Source organism: Prunus mume, linkage group LG1 (genome assembly GCF_029339155.1).
Source record: "Prunus mume cultivar Tortuosa linkage group LG1, ASM2933915v1, whole genome shotgun sequence".
Classification (NCBI taxonomy): Eukaryota; Viridiplantae; Streptophyta; class Magnoliopsida; order Rosales; family Rosaceae; genus Prunus; species Prunus mume.
The window spans coordinates 19519395-19537098 of record NC_142698.1 but is presented as its reverse complement, the minus strand read 5'-3'; the positions used below and the strand labels follow the sequence as shown (position 1 = coordinate 19537098).

Genomic DNA, 17704 nt, shown 5'->3' with positions numbered 1-17704 from the left:
CTAAGGGGTATTATAGGGATAATGAAACTTTCATTAACGAGAAAACCGGCTCTTTTTTAGAGCAGCCTTTTCAAAGCACCATATGCCTGACTTTGAGTTTTTGCTTTTTATGATGGGTGTCTTTAAAATAAGCGTGTTTTTTTGGGTTTACCATACACCCAACTCATGCCAAATTTTTATTAAAGGTGCTTTTTAAAAAACTTAAGCGCTGCCAAACGCCACCTTAATGTTATCAGAGGCATAAAAGCATATTTATAACCGAAAAGAGGGGTAAAAGCAGATGGGACCAATACCTTACCATTAATGATGCAACAGTCGATGTCAAAGATACAATCAACACACAAGTATAACATACACAGCTGAAGCCTTTAATCTATTAGCAAACGCACGGCACAAAGACCACAATGAACAGATCAAGACCCCAGCGGATAATCTGCACAAATGACCATTATCTCCATTATTTAACAGGAGTACAAATCACATGATTATTGTGGGGGATGATACAAGGAGGGGAACAGAAAGAAAGGGGGAGAGGGAGAGAGAATAATGCTTCGTTAAGCAAGATCTCCATCAACTAGAAACACGTCAAGGATCATCATCTGGATAATTATGAATTTCCTAATCCATAGAAGTAACTTCCCTATCTTGTTTCTCTCCTAAATTATCTACAATCCCGTCTAATTTCTCTCTTCTATCTATCATAGGGGAACTCTAAATCATTCTCGGCGACTTTGAAATGCTGGGGCTTCTGTCCTGAACAATGCAGATTCCACATTTTGAAATAAGCCCTTTCCAGATTCCTCACCTGCAACAAGTGTTGTTACAAAAGATTACTAAGCTGCTCTTTTCTTTTCCATTTAGGAAGGCATATGAGACAACAGTTTGAAGATACAAACAATTTTGAAGGTACAATATAAACTACTCACCCAGCGTGCTGTGTCAAACAGAGGACAAGTCAGTCGGGCTGCCTTGAGCTTGTTGGCAAGAGCATGGAGCTTCGGGGGATTCAATGCCAGAGATACTGCCTTCTCTTCATACTCTTTCATACTATAGGAAGTCAAAACATGAAAATAAAATTGTTAACTCATGCACCATTATATTGAAGAAAGAAGCGTCTGATGGAAGACATAGAAACAAAGCCTGCAGAAACAAGCATTTCATAAAGTTAAAAGGGCAGAGCAAATACTTGCTGACAATCATCTCCTCTCCCAGTCCAGTTGCGAGACACAGTGACCCAGCAACCCTGGTTGCCATCTTTTCAAGGGGAAGGGTCACCATGGGCAAACCTGCCCATAGAATATCCGTGCCTGTTGTATGTGCATTGCACAAAGGCCTAAAACAAAAAATCCCAAAATCGAAAATTCTTAGGTTATTGCATAGAAAGAATAAAAGAGAGCCTTAAGATTTTAAATGAATCAAGGTCAAAAGAAGATTACGTGTCAAGGAATAAATCTGCTAATGCACTGCGCCTGATATGCTCGCCTTTCATGGCAACATCTGTGAAGATGATTTGGTCTGCCTGCACCCCTTGAGCAACAGCATCTGAACAAAGTCCAATAAGTAAACAAATATCACAAATAAAAATAATGGTTTTTACTTCAGACTGAAAGGTAAAATGTCATTATAAACTAGTAGAGGTTTAAAGGAAAGGGATCAATTCATTATCAAATAGTAAACCATTCCACCTACATGCACGAAGTCTCATTTCGCCTGCAGCTGGGAATCTGAGGAGCCAGAGTGCACTGTTGGGCACGCGTTTAAGAATGTTGCACCTAAAACACAAAAACACTTGTGAGGTGCCAAATTAGGTACAATGTGCACTCGTAGAATTCTTTCTTTAGGAATTGCACCTATGGATATGAAGGGAGGAACATCTTGATATTACCAAGTATTAAAGATTTCAGGATCCATTTTGTACAACTGATTGAAGCAAGCAAATATAAATTTATCTTCGGGCAGACCATAATCTGATCGCTTGTGCCCACAGCTTGGATCCAATACATCTTGATTTTTCTGAACACAACATTAATAGGTCATTCAGGTGTCATGTACCTTCCCTCAAATTAAATATAATAACAAAACACTAGAGAGGTTTTCTATAATACGCTTATTTAAAAGAATACTGACCTGTTTATAATCATTCACAAAGTAGCAATGTGGGAGATGAACAAGCTTCTCAGAGTAAATATGCGAGAAGCGTAAAGGTGAAACAAACTGAAAGCAAAGACACAGCACGTCAGACAAGTACGGACAACAACATTAAGCCATTCAAGACATAAGGTGGCCCAATTCAAACCTCATCAGTGACCAAGTAATCGATGTAATTTGCCCCCGTTGTACCAGGGAACCCCATATATGAAACCTGAATAGGCGCTGGCTGCATAGCAAATATTTCATTTCTTGCCCCCTGCATGATTAAAGTACCATCAAGTCATTCCAACAAGTAACAACAGACATAGGTAACAAAGTAGATCATTAGAAACCGAATGAAATAGAAAAAGAAAAAGAAAATCTAATTGAAGTAGTATTAACTCCCCAACAATAATTATAACCAAATAACTCGAAAAATGAATATGCAAATTTTCTAGGTCCCAGTAATGCTTACAATACACCTCCCCAAAGAAGATTTAAGGTTGAGAAACAAAATATCAACCGACGAGGTATACCTTTGTATAACCATTAAGGTTAATTAAGATCTGTATCTTATCTTCATTAATCATTTTGGCAATCATATCTGATGACAAAGATGACACATCCACAAAGTGCTCCGCTTCAGACTGGATACGTTGTCTCCATTCCGTTCCATCATTTGCACTCAAGGCATAACAGAAAACCTATATAAGAGTACGCTTAGTTCAAACAGGTAGTATTTGACCCAAAAAAAATCAAACAGGTAGTATGTGACCTAAAAAAAAAAAAAAACAGGTAGTAATCACACAGATGGAACCTAAACAAGAGTACAAAATTACAAACCTCAACATTGTCCTTATTGTGCATGCCAAAAATAGATCCCATAAGATGTGACAAAGGGTGATTACCAAAGTCACTACTTACATATCTGCAAATAAAAAAAGATGCTCATACAGTTAACCAAAAGTAGAGACACAACAAATAAAGAGATTAACCTCAAGCACATCCAGTCCAAACATACCCAACCCTTAGTCTCTCAGGTCCACCATTGCGCTTTATGGAAATCGGAGCAGGATGGTTGAAGGAAGAAAGTCCAAATCGGGATGCAATTATGGAGCAGTGTGCAGCATATTTACGGCTGCAATATAGAAGACAAAATGGTGAATGAGATTTAATAATTCAGTCCTGCTGGTTACCTGCTGTTGCAAAAATACTGACCATACGAACTATACCTGATTTCAAGTGCCAAAATTGGTTCAATAGGATATGCTATTGCGTGGAAAGGTTGCACGCTAGGCAGAAGAGACATCTGAAATGAGAAGAAAGTAGCATTCAAGTAACTCTAAGCAGGGTATAGTGATAATGAGACAGATTGAAATAAGACTATACTTATTTTTTTGAATAGAAATAAGACTATACTTATGACATATGAAAACTAACATTAATCTGCCTCCTGATAATGCCTTCAACTTCAGAAAACATTTTGTCACGGTCCTCCCAACTGCATACACACTAGAATATACATTCATATTCAATTAGTTTATATGTAAAGAAAAAAGATTTCAACAGCATTGCAACCAACACAAGACATTTATATAGTCCATATGATCCATGCATGCATTATTCATCCCTATGTAGTCTAAATCAACCAACATAAGGGCAACTCTATAATCGTGGATACGTAACACCAAGAATTTCAAACAGTAAAGGCATGTTTATCCACGCACATTTCTGTTGAGTTTTGAACATATATCAACATGGACAGAGCTGTTAATGCACCAGATACATATTTTAATAAGCACAATTTATATTTATTCAAATTTTACATCCAAACTAAAAACACTAAGAACTTTTGTCAAATCTCTTCACCACTGACATAAAGTTCAGATAGTACCTGTAATGTATGTAAAAGATTACAAGTTGCCTCTGGAAAGTCGGGTCGAAGGAGCAATGCCTGTTTATAGCTCTTAATAGCAGCATCCACATGTCCACTGCAAGATATATGAGTTCACGAAATTTTAGTTCCACAAATATGGCTGTGATGGTTTTCCTCATCCATCAAAGGCATCTAGCTTTCTCTACTGAACTAAAATTTACCAAGTTGGAGTTTGTTAGGTCTCCAAAGATGAAATGCCCTTCATCTAGAATGAAAGAAAATGTTTCTTCCCAAAGGGCAATGCTTACTATGGATTGCATATTTCAATACCATCCATAACAGAATAAAAGGAATTGAATTAAGAGGGTCAAAATAAGAAAGAGAATCCCCAAGGAAATTCCACTTTGTGTTGGGCTAAACTCGCTGTCCCCAGAAACCTGGAAGATCCTATTCTTTCCGTCCGCCCAAGATCATCGAAATCCTAAAGAGCTTCAGTACAGGATTTATTCTTCATATGGGATACCAAACAGTATAAACAAATAAGATTACTGACAGTAAAAACTGGAGTAGCCATACCTATCCTTGTAAGCTGAAGCCAAGTTTGCATGAGCTTCAGCCATAGTTGGCCGGATAGATATAGCATGTATGTAGTCCTGAATAGCTTCACTGACTCTACCAATCTCTTTGTATGTGTTCCCCCTATTGACAAGCCCATCAGCTGCCAATGGATCAATGCGAAGAACCTCATTGTAGCAAGATATTGCATCTGCATAATTCCCCTGTGATGGAAGCATGCATAATACAGATTAGAACTGGAAGAAGGTGATAGAGAAACAACTTAGCAATTCAACTAGGAAAAACTGGACTACTGTGCTCATACAATTCTTATTCTTCTCTTTTTGGATTTTATTTCTATCTTAATCCTAGAAATCGGGCCTCTTGTTCTGGAGTTACAACTCACGCACTCAATTGGGTTGGTCACTTCTTGCATCCATATAAAAGTGGAAAACTATAATTAAGCAACCAATACCTGTTGTTTATAGATGATGGCAAGATTATTAAAAGGAGCAGACAATCCAGTTGTTACAGTCAACGTGGCCTTATAATATGAAGCAGCAGCTGCCACCATGTTCCTGCATATAAAAAACCATCATCATCCAAAACTAATTGTCTAAACATAAATAAAGATTCTTACGTACTTCAAGTTCACATACCACTCCATATAAATATTCCCCAAGTTGGTAAGTGCTTGTGGATGGTTAGGTTGTAAAGTAAGGCATTGCTGCATGCAGGCACATAAAATGTTAAGTAAAATGGAAGATTATATGCAAGCAATTCAAACAAAACCTAACACAGCAAGTTGAACCTACATTGTAGCACTGAATTGCTTCATCCACTCTGCCAATGTCTTTCAGAGCATTGCCCTTCAAATGATGGGAAAAGGAAAAAAAATATTCAAAGTCAGTGGAAGTTGCAGTTGCAAATCCAAAAAACACAACATTCTGGATATGATAACTGACCAAATTATTGTAAGCCTCCAAAAATCTTGTATCACAAGAAATGGCTTGCTTATAATGTAGGATTGCCAACTCCAGTTGACCTTGCTCATAATACGTACTAGCCAAATTACCTGCGCCATTTGCAGTCAAAGAAAATTCATCTTATTTCTTTTGATAAAGAAGTTGACTCAGGCAAGGTATTAAAGTAGCCAGTTGAGACATGACAAAAGGGCCAATAACAAAGTAGTCTGATAAGTCAAGAATAATAAATAAATGAAAAGGCTAGGACATGACAAGATATTACTCACCAAAAGCCATTGCATAGTTAGGTCTTGTCTGGAGAGCACGCTGATAACACACGATAGCCTCCTGAGGCATTCCCAAAGCCTGGAAAAGGCAAAAGAAATTTCTTGTTTTTCTCCAATACAAGTCCAGCCACTTGCACCTATCCAACCTTACTGGCATTACGCATGACAGCTTACCTTATAAACATTACCCAGGTTGAGATACGCATCCGGAAAAGCAGGTTTGAGTTTCACAGCCTCCTGAGATTGGAAATTATCCAAGGAAAAAAAATACAATTTAAGAACCTTTCTGGGTAAATAGCATAATAGCATAAATAAGTCACATCCCATTAACACCCAAATTCCATATAACTCCAGTATGATGATGGAAAAACATCAATAAGCCATGGACTTCTAAGGCAACAGAAACAGAGCAGGTATAATATAGCATGTATATAAACAAGAATAAAAACAAAAACAGCATCCGAACAGTATGAAAAAAGAACTAGTGAGTGAACACAAGATGATGATACCTTATAGTACTGAAGGGCTCTATTAAGATCACCAGACTCCATGAAAAGACCAGCGAGATTTGACCATGCAATAGCAAAGTTTGGTTGTAAACGTAAAGCCTCAAGGTAGCAACTGTATGCCTGCACAAAAGGTTAGATTCTGACTATTTGCAGTCTTGGAGATGGTAGTTACAACAAGACCATCATCTGAGCCCTGGGCCCTGGCTTGAGGATAACAACTTGATATCTGTTTGAACTGTGAATTCACACACAGTTCCACACATGAATTATTTCCATCAGTAACTTTACTGGAGAAACATTACTAAAATTTAAATGTGGAGTGGAATTAGTCCTTCCAGTAGACTGTTGAGGAAACCAATATTATTAAGCCAACACAGGCTGGGCAGGGGAAGAGTTTGGGCCCGGTGAATTTAACTAGAGTACTAGCTCAGGCTTAAGTACAAAAGTCTGTAATGAATCATTCCCACTGTCATCATAACAGAAAATGACACACTACTATCACAGTTCTAGCCAATCAGCATGGCAGCTAAGGAAAGAAAGCACAGTGCTAGCACAACACGGTACCTATATCCTATAAATCATAATCTAGATCTTAGCTTCTATTGTGCATAAAGAGACTAAAACTTAATCCAAAAAATAAAAGCATTTGTTTCTAAGACTTACTTCTTGCACCAATCCTCTTGCCTTCATTAGATTCCCAAGATTACTATGGGCATCCACCTGTATGCCAATTTACAATTCAAGTCAGATTGCAGATATCATTGAATGCAGAATAGCACGGAACCTTGGATAAGAGGAAAGAACAGCAAGAACATCATTTAGATAGTCAAGCCAAACCAGATAAAAGCCTACCAAACGGGGATTCAAAGCAAGTGCCTGACGACAGCACTGTGCTGCCTCGTCAAGCCTTCCTTTCCGCATGTATGCACTAGCTAAGTTTGACCAAGCATCACAGAAATTCGGTCGAAGCTGCAGCCAGGTAGAACAGAGATAAAGAAACTACTGAAGAGTATGAGAAAACAAGGACATCTAAACTATTCAATAACTGAACCAGAATAACTTGAACTTAAAAATAAAAAGGCATCTAGATAGAAAGCATTCAAGAACCAAACAGAATAACTTGAACTCTAAAAATTATAAATTAAAAGAAAATTTGGCATCCAATTTAATCCCTTTCTAATAATTGAGGGAAAGCATGAATAACTTATCAGAAAACAGGTATACAAGCATATACGAACCTCAATGGCAACCAAATAGTACCGAATTGCAAGGTCATTGTTGCCTTTTTCCTGTATTAAGACCAAACCAACTCAAAAATTCTGGAAAGTTATTCAACCACAAAGATAGAAGGAGTCAAAGTAGGCACTTGTGTGTTCATGACCTTACCTTCCAAGCATTAGCCATGTTACCATAACACTCAGCAAAGTGTGGCTCAATTCGAAGGGCTTCTTCATTTTTGGCAATACACATATCAAATTCATGCAACTGAAATGGAATGGAGCACAAACAAGATATTAATTGATTTTAGGGTCCCAATACCAATTGAATGGCAACCAACTAGTGGACTAAAAAAATTACACTTAATGAATTAAAATTCAACCTGATAATAAATTGCACCCAATAGAAGGAGATTATCAGTGCGAATCGGGTTTCTCTCATATACAATTTTGCTATGCTCTAGTGCCTCTTTATAGTTGCCAGCCTTGTACATTTGATGAGCCAGAGACAAATGTGCATCTTCATCAACTACATAATAAAAAATATCATCATTTAGCCTCAAACATAAGAAATTCAAATAATTCTACAAAACACGTCATATGGCTTCAGAAAATCCCTTCATCCATAAGTTTCGTTCACGTATAAGTATAACAAACACGAAACCATAAAGCCCACAACGTTTGGCCTCTGATGGAATAAAACCCAAACAAACCAGATAGGGAAAAATATGTGAAAACCCTAACCCTAAAATCTGGATATATAAAGCTTTTCCCTAAAAATCCATAGCTAAAAATTTACGACCGCCAGAATCATCATTCATTGCAACGCCCAAAAAAGACGGAAATTGAAGTTTGAAAGTTTGATTAAGAAAAATCAACGGTTCATATTCCAAGCCAAAAATAAAAAAGGATCAACAACAGGAACCTTCATGAGCATCGTGATGAGATTTGAAGGGGACCAAGCTGAGCGGCGAGGGCTCAGGCTTAGGCGCATAAGAGTCATCGCGAGAGACACCGAAGTGAGCCCTAGACGCCCCAACCACCACCTGGGGCTGGCGAGCCTCGCCCTGCACCGTGATCATCGTGATACCTCCTTCTCACGCCCGATCACTACCATCCAACTGCGATCGGACGGCCCACTCTTTCCCGAGCTGTCCGGGTCTGCCCCTTGGCCTTTGTGCCTTTTTTTTTTTGGTTCTTGGGTTGTGGAGTTTGCGTGCGCTGTACAATTGGAAACGGGTTTTGGTTTGATTTGTGTTGCTGTGTCGTCCTGGTGCGAAGACGAGACAACGCGACAGAAAGAGGGGTTTAAATAAAAGCAGAGAGGAGAAGTGGGGTTGAGGACAGGGAGTGATCTGGGCCGTGGGATGCGGAGCTCTGATTGAGATTCGAGAATGATGTCGTATGGGTTGAGTTGTAATTGTATGAGATTCGATTAATTTATTAGGAGTTCCACCTAAAAAGTAAAAAGAACTTGACTTATTTGGACGCGTCATCTACACAAAAGCGCGTATATTTAATTCTTTTCTCAAAAAAATCTTTTACATTCCAAGTGTACCCATTAGGCCAATGACTGGAGCAGAGCCCACCTACCGTATTCAAGCCAACCGTAAAAGTCACCCTAGTTGGGCTAGGCCCATAGTAGTTCTCTTTTCTTCTTTTTTCTTTTCTCGATTACACATAATTTTTTCTTTTAATTTTTCTATACAAATAATAATCTAAATTAATCTGATCTACGAGAAGGAATGAGATTTTAACTTAGGGTACTTTACTGCATTTGAGTTGTAAGATATTGTACTGCGAAGAGTACCTTCTTTCCTCGATTACACATAATTTTTTCTTTTAATTTTTCTATACAAATAATAATCTAAATTAATCTGATCTACGAAAAGGAATGAGATTTTAACTTAGATACTGCATTTGAGTTGTAAGATATTGTACTGCGAAGAGTACCTCAGACAACTCTTTCCTCGATTACACATGATCTAAAGGAATGAGATTTTAACCTGCATTTGAGTTGTAAGATATTGTACTGCGAAGAGTACCTCAGACAACTCTTCTGATCAAAACCAAGTCTACAGACAGCACAAATGAGATGAGTCATGATACACAATAACTAATTCATTTTCCTCAAATTCTGAAGTATGCTGATTAAGGAATCATTATTTTTCATGATACACAATCATATTTGAGAGAAAAAGTTTCAATTGTATTGATTATCTCATCATTTACAATGTGTCAATGAATTTTAGTTCATCTAACAGATTGCACCTTAACTAGTTAAAGATGACTTTGCCTTCATTGTCAATGAATCACAGAAAACAATTTTCTACAAAAAAGAAAAAACATGAACAGAAAACCCCCTCCTTCAAATTTCACAAGCCTTATACAACAGGAACAGCAGCCTCAATTTTTGCAAATGTTATGTTTCTAAACTTGATTGTGATATGTTTTCTGGCTCCAAGCCCAGACTGTTTCTCGGTCATGGATGATTCATTAGCTTCGTCGCGGGCAGTGCTACCATTAACATCTTCTTTCTTGCTCATCGACGATCCAACAGCTTCTATGCTGTCAGTACCACCATTAACATCTTCTTTCCCCTCTTGTTGCTTGCTCATGGACGACGATGATCCAATAGTTTCCTGGGGATCTTTAACATCTTTATGCTTAACAAGTGCGAAGCAGATACGTTCTTGGTCGACAAGATTGGGATCGGAAACTCGAAACGTCCACACCTGAAGCATATCCTTTGCCTTAAGGTTATTAGTCTTCTCTGTAAAAATCTTGGACCAGCCACTGTTTAACACATAGGAATAGCTGGTTTTAAAGACCCACCTCTTCATCCTTAATTCATATTCTGTTAAACACGGATCTATTACTTTCACTTCTAATAATCCACCACCTTTCAATTTTTCCTTGAGTTCTTTACCTAGAAACTTTTTGTTAAACAGTTGATTCTTTGGCATCGAGAGACGGTCATGGTGTGGGTTCAAATCAGTATCATGAAGTATCTTATACATCAGAAATTGTAAGTGGTGACCCTGCATGGATTCAATCATGTTCCTCAATTCTATAGGAGGCACGTCAGGGGGTGTAAGGGTTTTGATGGAAGAGCTGATACCTTGCTCACTGCTTTCTTGGCCTTCTCCTTATTCTGCTTCTTCTTCTTCTTAATCGTCAACTTGCTACCTTCATCTTTATCATCATAATCATCCCCATGTTTCCTTTTCTTGCTTTCGAAACCTCGCTTCTTAATTTTCTCAAGGTAATTTCTAGCAGCAGCAGCTTTTTCATCAATGTAATTATAATTAGTCTTTGTGCTAACCATCCTCCTCTTCTTGATCACTGCTTGGGCTTGGTCCTCGCCAGGCACAACGCGTTCTCTCTTGTTCGAAATCAAAACATTCGATTGTTGTGCTGCCTTGGATTTTCTTTGAAATTCATGAATGAGATCAAACACAACTCTTTCTGTCAGCAGTTTGGATACTTCTTCTGGGTCTGCTGGGTCTCTTGCCAGTGCTTTAACCTCTGCCACAATTTGGTTAAAGGACTCGTCAACCAACTTCTTCTTTCTCAAATGATCTTCCAATCTCATCATCATCGCCATCTTCAACTTTCTGAAACAAAGATGGAGATGAGATGCAGTTGGAACAACAATGCTACTTGGAAAGAATTAATTTATAATCGCAACCCTTTCCTTATTGATCAAGGAAAAGCTTCATCCCAAACCCACAAGGACAAATTTGAATTTATGATCCTTCTTTCACCTGGATTTATCGCATTTACCTTTTAACATTGTGCTTTCACTGAATTACAGACCTTATTTCCTAGCGAATTTACCCTTTAGATAGCTAATCTACAATACACGGGCTTGCCAAAAAGACAAAATCTGTTTTCCTGTTTTTCTTTTTTCAGAAGGAAAGCCAGAAAATTCTATGTCAAAAAGTTTGGTAGTTTAGATAAAAAGACGGGCAAATAGTAAATTGACAAAAATTCTGGCGCCAAAGCTTGTAAACCCACTCATTAATGAGCAACGGCTAGTAGAAAAGTCACACAATCAAATTACGGTAGAAAATCTCAACGAATCCAAAAATATATATAAATAATCGGAATCCTTATTGGATTCTTTTTTTTGGACGAAATCCTTATTGGATTTGGACATGCGGGACAATTAAAGGAGCCAGATGGATTAAACACGACATAGTTGTTCTCCTTATTCTTCACTACTAATATAGGAAACTTGATGCCCAAGTAATTGAGAGTACTGATCCCACACCTCTATATAACACAACGATTGTTTCTGCTTCAGACAAATTAACCCTAAATCTATCACTATATACATAATGCAAACCGAATTAATTAGGCGGATGCAGATGAAAGGCAAGGCAAAGATCAAAGGCCTTGTAAATAGGCTCAGAAGGTATACTTGTTTGACATCCAATGTCATTGATGAAGCAAACCATGCTCATCATGATCAAACTCCGTCGTCTGATCACCTTAGCGGCCATGAGCATATTAGGCAAAGCTACAATGCCAGTTTGAACGAAAAGGAACTCAATGACCCGAGGTGGGACTATTGCCATAGGTTTTGGGAGGACACTGTTGGGCTGGAACTAGATATCAAGGCATTAGTGGCAGAGCTTGCTCCAGCCGCTACTACAATTAGATCATCTAGACCACCCTCTAGAATTGTGGCAATCTGTGGCATGGCTGGTCTTGGCAAGACCACTCTTGCCAGAAAAGTTTACAATCATGGTCAAATTAGGCGGCGTTTCGATTGCTTAGCGTGGGCTTATGTCTCTGAAAATTGCCAACCAAGGGATGTTTGGGAATCTATTTTGATTGACCTAACTACAAGTAATAGTTATAGTAGTAACTATGTGTCATCTGATGAGGAAAGGGTTGCTAATATTAGAGCTCTACCATATGCTGAGCTTGCCAGAAGGATTTATCAAATTCAGCAAAAGAAGAGGTGTTTGATAGTTGTTGATGACATTTGGTCCACTGAGGACTGGGATCATCTATGTCACGCCTTTCCATCTCCATCTCCTGGTGGAAATAATGTCAAGGGGTGCAGCAGCGGCAGCAGAATATTGCTCACAACTCGTAATCGAGAAGTAGCTTCTCATGCAGACCCAAAAGCTCTTATTCATGAGCCAAAGCTTTTAACTGAAGAAGAGGGTTGGCAGTTATTTCTAAAAACGGTATTTGAAGGAGACAATCCAGGTATTAACCTAACTAATTTTTCTTTTGTGTTTCTGTAGCTAACTTATTGATTTTCTTCTTAAAATTTGACATGAATTAATTAATGCAGGTTCCAGCACCAAGGCAAACACGTACGAGGAGGAGCTGGGCAGGGAACTGGTAGAAAGTTGTGTTGGGTTACCACTGGCCATCCATGTGCTTGGGACAATGTTGTCTCTTAACATGAGAATACGACGGCCTAAATGCGAACCCCAATTCCTGGAGTGGGAAACTGCAAACAGAGATGTTCTCTCCTACATCATGGAAACCAGATGCTACCATAACCCCCCCTTTCTAGAAGCCATCTATTGTCATTTGCCTTTATTATTTAATGGCTATAATAACAGCTAGATTGACCCCAGGAGTGTTTGTAGTGGTATCTGAAAAAGAATTGCCAATTGGCCCTTTAATTATGTTTATCTTCTTCTTCCTGTTGAGCTCCTCTAACTCCTGCTTTGTATATTCATGTTCTGTTTCTTTATTAATTGAACATTGCAGCAGTATATATGCACTCAAAATAAAAGTGGATATGCTTTGCAGAGCATATTGACTACTTTCCACATAAAAAAGGAAAAATCACACACTATGTACAGGGGAGTTTATTAATTATATACTTGTTTAAATAATACAAGGATGAATATGTATATAAATATATAATTGGCAAACTAATTAAAGAGGAATCCTGATTAATCAAAATGAGATTCAATATCACTGGAATTGGTATCATTATCAAAGTGTGCTTCCCTCTCATTGGAGCCAATGAGCATGGAAACAACTTCTCTCATGGTTGGGCGGTCCGAGGGGGACATACTTGTGCACAGCAAAGCAATTTTCAAGACAGTGATCATGTGAGAGACAGTGGCTTCATCTTCTAAATTTAATCGAGCATCGAACACTCCTGACGACAATGAATGGTGCAGAAAATAATTTCTTACCCATGTTACCAGGTCACCCCCTTGATCTATTGATTGTACAGGTGTTCTGCCAGTCAGCAACTCCAGAAGGACCACTCCATAGCTGTAGATGTCACATTTTTCTGTGACTTTCAAAGTGTATGCATACTCTGGAATTAAGAACATTTAGAACTTGGTGAATCAATGCAGATGGTAAATTTGATGAAAATAATTATTGAATAAAAGGGCTCAAAACAAAAGATAGCTTAATTAATTACCAGGGGCTATATATCCATAAGAACCTGCAACTGCAGACATAGACTTAGATTGTGGCATGTCAATCACCTTTGCCAGGCCAAAATCTCCAACATGAGCTTCAAACTTATCATCAAGAAGAATGTTGTTGGACTTTATGTCACGGTGAAAGATCATAGGTTTGCAATCATGATGCAAATAAGCGAGACCCTGAGCAGCCCCGAGAGCAATCATGAACCTGGTTATCCAATCAAGACTACAAGATGTTCCATGAAGCAATTCACCCAAGCTGCCCCTTTCCATGTACTCATAGAGCAGAAGATTGGAACCCTGGTGGTAGCAGAAACCATACAGCTTTACAATATTCCGATGCCTGATTTTTCCTAAAGTAAGAATTTCAGCATGGAAACTATTATCCACATTGTTCCCCTCCCTGTTGGATATAACCTTCTTAACAGCGATTGTATGACCAGTTGGCAAGACTGCTTTGTACACGGTTCCACAAGCTCCTCTTCCAATTTCAAAGCTTTCGTCAAAATTTTCAGTCACCATAACCAAGTCTTCGAAAGTGAACCCTGCCTTTGATGAAAAGTAGGTGTCCAGAACTGGAGAAGAGCATGGTTTTTCTTGCAAAGAAGCAACGTCTACAGGACGTCTCATGACATATATAAGGACTACAATTAAAATGAGAGAAACACCACCAATAGCTGCCGAAATAATAGCAACAATTTTACCTAAGAGGCTACTTTTCTTCACCATATCTTGAGGAAAAGAGAGTGAAGATGGTGGTGTTCCACAGTCACCTAGAGGTCCACCACAGAGACCTTTGTTCCCAGAAAAGCTGTTAGCAGGCATGTTCTGAAAGAGTGGTAAACGAGGAATTGGCCCCGTCAAGCCATTGAATGAGAAGTTGCAGCCAAGTAGACTTTTGAGACTCTCAAAAGAACCTGGAATATCACCAGTCAAATTGTTGTTATTAAGCAGAAGGAATTCCAGTAAAATGAGGTTTCCAAGTTGAGGAGGTATCTCCCCAGAAAGGTTATTATAACTGAGATTTAATGCAATCTGCAAGCTTGAAAGGGCACCCAACTCAGCTGGGATAACGCCAGAAAATGAGTTGCCACCCATTTGTAGCTCTGTCAAACGCAAGAGGTTTCCCACCGCACCTGGTATTTTCCCAGAAAGATTGTTTTCAGAAAGCTTGAGAAGCTCCAACTGAGAAAGTGTTCCTATCTCACTTGGTAAGGCATCCGAAAAGTTGTTATTACTAAGATCAAGTCGCTGAAGCATTCTGCAATTGAAAATTTCAGGTGGTACCCTTCCAGAGAGTAAATTTGATGAGACATTAAAGGTCACCAACTGTGAGAGGTTACCAATCTCTCTTGGCAACTCAAATGCAAAGTAGTTGCCTGAAAGGTGTAGCCTTTGCAAAGTTCTGCAGTTACCAATTTCTGGAGGAATGGCACCGCTGAACTTGTTCTGACCCAACTCAACTGTAGAAAGGTTAGGGAGTTTGCACATTTCAGATGGAAAAGTCCCTGTAAGGTTGTTTCCAACTAGACGAAGCTGTACCAATGACTTACAGCCTGTGATATCAGTTGGTATGTTCCCAGTGAGCCTGTTAGACTCCAAATTTAACAGGATCATAATAGAATTTTTGCAGAGATGACGAGGAATTCTTCCTGTTAGGAGGTTTTCAGATAAGTCAACCACCCAGAGTGGACTATACACTCCAAGTCCTTGAGGAATTATGCCACTCAGAAAATTGTGGAACAATTGTAGCATCATCAATTCAGTCATGTATTGGAATCCAGTAGGAATTGAACCAGTGAGAAAATTGATAGAGAGGTCGAGCCTAGTCAGGTTTGTCAAGGTTGTGAGCTCATCTGGAATAACACCTGTGAGTTGGTTCTCAAAAAGATAAAGCAGCTGCAACCCCGCTATCTTACTGAGCTCAAATGGTATGTCTCCTGACAAGAAGTTCTCAGAAAAATCAATCTCTTTTGCCAGAGAGAGATTACCAATCTCTCTTGGAATGGTCCCATTCAACATATTTCTGTAAAGATATAAGTACTCTAGAAACACAATGCTTCCAAGCTCCTTTGGTATCTCTCCCACAAGTTTGTTCTCATACAGAGCCAGAGTTCCCAAATTTGTACAGTTGCCAAGCTCCTTTGGAATAACCCCAGAAAGCTGATTATTCCAAAGAATCAAAGCCGTCAAATTCTCAAGCATTCCAATCTCTTTAGGTATTTCTCCGCTTAACTGATTTTGAGCTAGACCAAGATACTCCAAGCCCTCACATTCACCTATTTCTGTAGGTAAGCTTCCTGATATCAAGTTCTCCCCTGCCCGGAAAGTCCTCAAGCTTTTGAGATTGCCAATAGAACTCGGCAGTGGTCCACTAATATTATTAGTGTATGCAACCAACTGGGACATGGAAGAAAGATTTCCAATCTCTTCAGGGAAGGGCCCTGATATTCTATTATTACAGACATTCAATACTTGTAAAGAAGAAAGTCTACCAAATGCTTTGGGAATTTGAGCTTCAAACTTATTGTTGTTTAAAAGTAGAACCTCCAAACTTGAACAGCTTCCAATGTCTTTAGGTATATTCCGAGACAATTCATTGAAAGAAAGGTCAAGATGATTCAGGTGAACCAATCCACCAATGCTCGGAGACAAAGAACCAGAAAGATTCATTGAACTCAAGTTAAGAGACAAAACCACCGGATTGTATCCGTTGCTGCAATTCACCCCCCTCCATCCGCAAGGCGTGAAATCATTGGAATTCCAACTACTAAGATGATCAAATCTGTCAACTAATCTACTCTTTATTTCTAGAAGGTATTGACCCTCATCATTAAGCCCCTCAGATCCATAAGCCATAAGTGCAGTAACAAGAACAATATTTATGGTAATTAACAAATCATATGATGTTTTCTCCATAACCATGAAATGGAATTGAAAACAATAAGCCTGGCTGTAGGCTTGCAGCACTCACAACATCACTAGCTGGAGCAAAGATTTCACGCTTTAGAGAGGGACCAAAACAAAGATTCAGAAAGATACAAGCATTCCATAACTTGTACAGAACTACATAGGGAGCTATTATTTTACATACCTTGAGTTGATGACCGGTAATGGAAAATAAGAAAAGCTAACCCATCAAAGAGAACCAACCAATTCTCTAGGAACCAGCAAGAAATATACTTTACTTGCCCAGAAAAAGAAAGATTACTGGGAAAAATAATTGGACATTTAGATTAGGGTCGAAAAGAGTGGTGCATTATTGATAGGTTGAGCTTGACTTCCTCTTAATTTCTTGAATAATAACTAATTAGGTGCAATGACTTGCCACCTTTGTAATGATAATCTTAAAGAACATGAAAAAAGCTTGTAATGATAATCTTAAAGAACATGAAAAAAGCCAAGTGTTCATTCATTTTGTCCCCCCACAGAATGATTTGGAAGATCCCACTTTGTGTGAATGAAAAGGATGTGAAATAGGAATGAGAGAGAGAGAGAGTGTGTGATGCAGGAATGGCCGACAAAGCATGCACGCGCTTTCTCCTCTCTTACTCCTCTTCCATAATATTTTAGTGCTTCACAAACCCAACTCAAATGTCTTCTCCATCTCTTTCTTTGTTTCTTTGTTTCAGTTTTGCATTGCTCTGCTTTTTAACTCTCACCTAAAAAACAAAACAAGCCATTTCAAAACTTCAAGGTCTGCTGGCTTGGAGTGGAGAGATGGGAACCAACTGAACCCAACC

At 38.7% G+C, this 17704-nt stretch overlaps 2 protein-coding genes across 4 annotated transcripts; both read right to left on the bottom strand.

Annotated features, from left to right (window-relative positions):
- Nucleotides 1–347: 347 nt before the first annotated feature.
- SEC (Tetratricopeptide repeat (TPR)-like superfamily protein) lies at nucleotides 348–8827 on the bottom strand. 2 transcript variants are annotated; one of them, XR_016126197.1, is made up of 28 exons: nucleotides 8465–8827; nucleotides 7923–8068; nucleotides 7709–7807; nucleotides 7561–7611; nucleotides 7175–7291; nucleotides 6986–7042; nucleotides 6323–6442; nucleotides 5988–6050; nucleotides 5814–5892; nucleotides 5527–5636; nucleotides 5377–5430; nucleotides 5221–5288; nucleotides 5037–5139; nucleotides 4583–4785; nucleotides 4025–4121; nucleotides 3571–3642; nucleotides 3363–3439; nucleotides 3152–3268; nucleotides 2974–3058; nucleotides 2667–2834; nucleotides 2297–2407; nucleotides 2128–2214; nucleotides 1851–2013; nucleotides 1690–1772; nucleotides 1437–1542; nucleotides 1187–1333; nucleotides 927–1047; nucleotides 348–805 (listed from the first exon to the last, which is right to left on the bottom strand). XR_016126197.1 is itself a non-coding variant. In XM_008220153.3 (28 exons), exons 1-28 carry the CDS (start codon nucleotides 8619–8621, stop codon nucleotides 692–694), a joined length of 2940 nt encoding a protein of 979 aa, XP_008218375.2. In that variant the 5' UTR covers nucleotides 8622–8827; the 3' UTR covers nucleotides 348–691. The 2 variants fall into 2 exon arrangements, 1 of the variants encoding a protein (XP_008218375.2); XM_008220153.3 differs by having other exon boundaries at nucleotides 1886–2013.
- A 4544-nt stretch (nucleotides 8828–13371) lies between these two features.
- LOC103318733 (uncharacterized) lies at nucleotides 13372–17404 on the bottom strand. Of its 2 annotated transcripts, XM_089043684.1 has the most exons (3): nucleotides 17056–17239; nucleotides 13955–16946; nucleotides 13372–13846 (listed from the first exon to the last, which is right to left on the bottom strand). In XM_089043684.1, exons 2-3 carry the CDS (start codon nucleotides 16884–16886, stop codon nucleotides 13470–13472), a joined length of 3309 nt encoding a protein of 1102 aa, XP_088899810.1. In that variant the 5' UTR covers nucleotides 16887–16946; nucleotides 17056–17239; the 3' UTR covers nucleotides 13372–13469. The 2 variants fall into 2 exon arrangements, with proteins under 2 accessions (XP_088899810.1, XP_088899812.1); XM_089043686.1 differs by lacking the exon at nucleotides 13372–13846 and having other exon boundaries at nucleotides 14323–14549; nucleotides 14657–17404.
- Nucleotides 17405–17704: the final 300 nt, after the last annotated feature.